Source organism: Semicossyphus pulcher, unplaced genomic scaffold, assembly GCF_022749685.1.
Source record: "Semicossyphus pulcher isolate SPU_LCO1_2020_fin unplaced genomic scaffold, fSemPul1.0.p SCAF_8, whole genome shotgun sequence".
Taxonomy (NCBI): Eukaryota; Metazoa; Chordata; class Actinopteri; order Labriformes; family Labridae; genus Semicossyphus; species Semicossyphus pulcher.
In genome coordinates this window covers 1,491,377-1,497,500 of record NW_027211759.1, presented here as the reverse complement: position 1 = coordinate 1,497,500, position 6,124 = coordinate 1,491,377, and the positions used below count along the sequence as shown (strand labels likewise).

Genomic DNA, 6,124 nt, shown 5'->3' with positions numbered 1-6,124 from the left:
CTGGTGAGAGTGAATGGAGAGTCGTATCTGGAGTATCCCTCCATGCCAACGTATCTGTGGACGAGGTCAGAGCCCAGCAGGTCCACCACCACGCCGTACACCAGCGGCCATGACACCTCGCCCAGGACCAGAGAGCCGGCCCAGTCTCCCAGAGACAACCTGACACACAGACAGAGCGTTTCATAAAGAGAGTGTGTTTACAGGTGTGTAAAAAGCCTTTAAGGCTCATCATACCTCTGTCCGTCTACAGTGCAGATTGAGACGCCCCACTTAGTGCCGTCCATGCTCTCCTTCTCTTTCTCCTGATTAATGAATAACAGGGAAAAGTTTAATTCTCTGTTTTTATACTGGTACGTTCTGCTCCAAAGGTTTTTGGTGTAAAGCTGAACTTACCTGGACAGACAACAGCTGACGACACCTGGAAAACAGCTTCTGAGTTTCTTCAGTGAAGGTGGAAAAATCTGGGATGACGAATCGTCCCTGCAGAGCTTTCAGGATCAGAGAGACGAATCCTGTGACGCACCTACAGCAGGACAAACACAAGCACAGAACTGAAGCACAATCATTAACAGAACCAGGATAACAACCAAAAACATAATGACATCAGATTCAGAAACATGACCAAAGCTGGTCTGATAGATAAAGCAGCGTATCGTCTGCAAAACATCGGAGGTAGATTTTGGATTGTTGAAGAGTTTCCGACTGAAGAGGAAAGTCGTGCAGGAGGAGAGGAGAGAGTCTCAGGGAGGTACCTGTGGAAGGTGTTTCTGTCCACTGATCCCTCAGCGTCCTGCAGCTTCCTCAGGTGGAAGAAACACTCTCTGAGTCGAGGGTCAGACCTGTGCAGACCGGAGCTCCAGATCGACTGACAGAGAAAGCAAACACACCAACAGTGTTCCTGAAACCCCAGAACGACACTAAATACACATAATAACACTTTAAAATGTCATCCACAACAGCAACGTTTGCATCTAACAAACCAGGCCACTTAAAGATCAGAAGGGTTCATTTCAAGGATTTAAAATGCTCCATGGATGTTCAAGATCGATGCGTGAGTAAGAATACCTCAAAGAACTGGTTGACGTTAATTCTTCCATCTGAAGCGAAGCTGTCAAACAGAACGTCAGCAGCCCTGAAACAACAGAGCCTTTGTATCAGTAGTGATGGTGTTTCTAAGCTGTTGCAGTAATGAGTGACCTGCAGACTTACGCCCTGCGTTTGGACGGACTCTGCTGGGGGGGAAACCAGGGCTGGGTGGGGGGGAAGCCTCTGTCCTCCGGCTGGACCACGGCCTGAGGGAGAGGAGGCTTCAGGCAGCCGTTACTGGCTGACACTGAGATCACTGCACATACAATGAAAACATTTTATTATTATTATGATGATGTCAAAATGTCTTCGTCTTAAATTAATTTCCCTTCTTCTTCCTCCAATCTCCTGCTCTGCACCTGCACCAGAGACCAGACTACCTCCATGAGCAGCACGTCCCACCAATCAATCACACTGTCTGTCTACCATCCCAGTTTTGTTGGCCTTCTGTTGATTTACTGCAGGGTTTGTGGTTACGTACAAATATAAAAAGTCGTCAGAATGCAGGAAAGAAGAGTCTGAAATACTCAAATTTTCTTTGTGACCAGAGTCTCAGATCACCTGAAGCTCCAGTCGTACCTGCAGGCCCAGGACTGACGAGGCTGACGGGCTTCTGGACCGGACTCTGGACTGCAGACTGGATGATGTTCTGGATCAGACTCCTGGGAGCTGGGCGGGGTGTATCCTTTGAAACAACATGAAATTAACACAGAGAGGATGTCTCCAGTAGATGTGTTCATCCTGCAGCAGTGAAACAGGCTGTAATGGCTGCAACATAATCCTTGATGGGTCAAAGGTCGTCCACTAAAAGTTCTTGTTGTTTCCACTGACAGGCTCAGATTGTTATTCTAAGTGTGTGACAACATGACAGAAAGGATCCCTACAGAGATAGACCTTTTTGTTACAGAGGAAGACGATTGTTTTAACCACACACAGACGTTACATCGCTCTCTGCACACTACAGAACACAGGAGCTGCTGGTCTACATTTTTCCTGAATCACTGAGTTAGTTTGTGTTTTCTTTGTTACACAGATATTGTGTTTGATCCAAACTAACCATTTAAAGCACCAAATTAATACTATAACAAAATCAAACTAACTGAACAAGGCAGAGGTGGGCCAGCAAGTCTTGTGTTCCCTCAGGAAAATTGACGTTTTTGTCAATGGAGTCTGGTGGCTTTAAAGAGAGAGATGTAACAGCTGTTTGTGGTTTCACTTTTGCCCCTAAAGATTGCATTGGAGCCCTAACAGCCTGTTTCACAGCTGTTATCTGAAGCAGTCGAGCAAGTATTCCCCTTTAAGTACTTGAGTAAATGTACCTAATGAAATTCCACCACTGACTCTATGTTTGTGTTTGACTGAGATCTTTGTAAAGAAAATTAAAGGTTTCTGTTCAGGGAGGAGGAGACCAACACAGTAACAATAATATGTGTGAGACGTGTTGAGGCAGGTTTACCTGGTTCTCAGCGTTCCTGTGCTGACTCTCGTCCGTCATCCCTCCATCATCTACAGGAGGAGGGAAGACACACTTCAGTAATCACTGCATGTTTCAGTCTGTGAGCTGAGGACAGATCAGCAGCTGTGGTTCCCTCATGTCAGAGGTCAACTCTGAGGTAAAACCAAGGAGGGATAAATGTTGCTGTTTTATTTTGAAAAACATGCAAAGTCTGTTAATAAAAACAGCTCGTGTAAAGTCCGACAATCAATTTTTAATTATCGCCATTCGTATAAATTAAAACCAAATATCTTGCATCCCTAACAACCTTTCAGATCACATATTTAGTCATGTAGGAAAACTGAGCACAACATGAGAAGTGTCGAGCTAAACCATTTCCTGTTTGAGTTTTAGGAAAATAGAAGAAGACAGAGTCCATTCGAGTTTCTATCAGTGCTATGTTGGATTCAACCAGCTAACGGGAGCAGATTAAGAGCTTGACTCCATGCTGACAAAAACTGAAGTCCTCTGTGACAAACATCACTGTTACTGTGAAGCCAATGCACGAGTTGTACAATCAACAGATCTAAATGTCTGCAGACTGCAGGATATAAATGGAAATAGAAACAGTTGAAATAGCTGAGTATGAGTGCGGAGCAGCAGTGTGTGATTTGGGTTTGTTTCAGACTCAGATGAAAATAAAGACAGAAAAATAGATCCAGAGGAGGAGTCATGGACGTCTGCAGCCTGTGAGCAGCTCTGTGGTGATGAGGGGGCAGAAACTCAATTTAGATACCGGCAGACTCCGCCCACTAAAGGATGCTCCACACACCACTAATCACAGGGTGTTTCACACACGCACACACACACACACACACAGGAACAGACCTCTCATGTCGGCCTCTTTATTGGGCTCCAGCAGCTTGTTGCCGTCCAGGCCGCCGTAACGTTTCCTCCATTTGCGCCTGAGAGAAGGAGTCCTCTGGAAACTGAACAAAAACAAGTTAAAAAATATCATCTGTACCTGCCATAGCTGCCTTCATCATAACATTAGATCATTAGCAGGACACCACAGACTGTATATAAGTGGTCGATGTAGCTTCCAAATATGAAAAGTGACGCCAGTGCAGAAATGTCTTAAACCTGCATTATTTATAATGTCCAGCAGGGGGTAACTCCAGTGTTTGCAAAAAGAAGTCTGATCCTGTAGAAGTCTATGAGAACATGCTCCTCCTCCTCTCCTGATGTATTTCCTCAGTAAACATGTTCCTAATGAATTTATGGTCTCAAAGTTTCAAGTCTTCTTCAACACAGCATGATGTTCATTTAGTCACTGATGCTCCCATTGAGAGTCACAGACTATAAAGCAATACAGATGCCCTCTGACAACAAAGCTAGCACTAGCAGTAAGTAAGTAAAGTTTATTTGGTACAGAAGCTTTCACAGAGCAAGGTCACAAAGTGCTTCACAAAATATTACAATAATAAAAATCATGATAATAAAACCGTAGTTATCAGTAGCTAGTTATCAGTAGCTGTTAACTATGGTTTCGCTAACCCCTTGCTAATCTCCAGCTTCTCTCTCTAGTCCAAATGTCAATTCTGGCTAAAAAAAAACAAGATGGCGTCAAAATGCCAAACTGAAGACTTCAAAACGTAAGCCCCCAAACCAATGGGTGAACTTCTCATTTACAGTCTAGAAGCAAAGAGGGAAACTTAGCTTAGCTTAGCAGAAGTGAGTGAAAACAGGGAAACGGCTATCTTAGCTTGATAAAGAGAAAAGGGAAAGCTCTGTTAGCTTAGCATAGAACTTGGAAACAAGGGGAAACAGATAGATAAGCTTAGCAAAAAGACTGGAAACAACTTTCGTAGGTTAGCTTTAACAGCAGAAACAAGGGGAACAATTGATTTAGCTTAGCATAAAGAAGAAGACCTGCAGATCCGTCGTATCTTAGCCCAGATTAGTGCCTCTAACGCTGAATGATTGGCACCACGTATGTTGTTTTTAATCTCCACAAACATCCTGCTATTACATTAAAGCATAAGTCAGAATAATCTATTGATGGAATAGATTTGTTTCTACTTTTAATACATTAAATACATTTTCCTGATAAAGTAGCAGCACTTTCACATGTAACAGAGTCTTTTTACAGTGCAGTAGTTGAACTGAAGTTAAAGATCTGAATACTTCCTCCAACACTGCCTCTGTGCCTGCAGCCACATACAACACCCAGTAGCCTGGACTGGGACCAGCACACTTCAGTACAGGTTGGCAGGTTTAACCAGCAGGTCTGTGCTGAGTCGGTGTCGTCTGAGAGCTCTGCCACGTCTCAGCCTGTCCCTCACCATCACAGCAGGAATGTAAAGCTGGAGTGTTTCCAGCTTTATGGCAGCTTCACTACATGGAAAAGTCTGAGCATTGTTCAGGAACAGAGGGAATGACACAACACACACAGAGGTCACTCAGTAAACGTTTCTCACCACAGGTACGAGCCGTCCTCTGCCTCCTGCGTCTGACTGCTCTCCATTGAAGCGTTCAGGTGTGTTATTCCCTGAGAGGTGCTTTCATGTGGAACAAGGCGTTTTGTGAAGCGGATGGTTCCCTCAGTGAGTATGTCTGCAGGCTATAAACTTTCTTTAATGAATGGGATGGTTCACGGAGGAGGGGAAACCAGTCACAGCTGCAGACACTCCCAGCCCTGCTACAGCCACCGCACACTCTTAAACAACAGCTCAAAAATGAAGAAACTCAGTCAGGTCCTGGCAAGAAGCCAGGAGACAAAAACATGTGAAAGCACAAGAAAGACTCTGAATACAGGAAGAACACGAAGAAAAAAATATGACATTTAATAACAAAGATTAAACAAAACAAGACACCAGAATGAGAGAAATGTGGCATGTTCTGGATAAAACATTATACAGGGCAGAATCAGAAGTTTAAAGGGTCACTTCACACAACATGTACAATAAATATTTTCTTACTGATCTTTGTGGTATTCATGCTGATAGTTTGTCTCTTGTACCTCTAAATCTTTATAACAACAAGGCAGGTCAAAGATATTTGTTTTTTTCTTACATGTTGATGATGGAGTCTGTTTGTTAAGTCAGTTCTTTTTATCTCTTTCCAGAAACAATGTCATTGATACGGTCAGTTATCAACAGGCTTCACTTTACACAGTTTCATTGTGAAGATATTTTAGTGAATGTTTCATCTTTTGTTAAAAGTTTAATGCAGGATTTTTTTCTGTTTTATTATTTGCACTCCTACGTTTTGAAACTTTTGTTTGAACTTTTTGAAGGAAGAAACGGTTGTTCTCTCTAAACATTAAAATAAACTTGTTGAAGAACAGGACCTTAACCTTATAAAGGATTGCACTAGTTTTTTATTTCTGCAGAATTATTAAATCATATATTATTGCTTAAGGATTTGGCACTTTGTTGCATTACTTAACTCTATATATAATATAACAAAAACTAATCAGCAGGAATATAAAGAAAGGGAATATTCATTTTGAAATATTTAACATTTTGCAGTAACTTGTATATAACTTCGGATGTTTTGAGTGAAAATTACGAAGAAATGTTTAAGTCATGAACTTTAACA

The 6,124-nt window shown here is 42.4% G+C and overlaps 1 protein-coding gene across 1 annotated transcript in view; it reads right to left on the bottom strand.

The window, feature by feature from the left end:
• The window catches only part of glsl (glutaminase like), a 12,749-nt gene extending 7,701 nt beyond the window's left edge, over window positions 1-5,048 (bottom strand). The window contains exons 1-10 of the mRNA XM_069686402.1: window positions 5,002-5,048; window positions 3,410-3,510; window positions 2,543-2,592; window positions 1,666-1,771; window positions 1,210-1,342; window positions 1,066-1,132; window positions 753-865; window positions 394-523; window positions 235-302; window positions 1-159 (exon numbers count right to left, since the gene is read on the bottom strand). The exon at window positions 1-159 is cut by the window's left edge and continues 5 nt beyond it. Coding sequence (XP_069542503.1) covers window positions 1-159; window positions 235-302; window positions 394-523; window positions 753-865; window positions 1,066-1,132; window positions 1,210-1,342; window positions 1,666-1,771; window positions 2,543-2,592; window positions 3,410-3,510; window positions 5,002-5,048 — 974 coding nt within the window. The remainder of the gene's footprint in view (window positions 160-234; window positions 303-393; window positions 524-752; window positions 866-1,065; window positions 1,133-1,209; window positions 1,343-1,665; window positions 1,772-2,542; window positions 2,593-3,409; window positions 3,511-5,001) is intronic.
• Window positions 5,049-6,124: the final 1,076 nt, after the last annotated feature.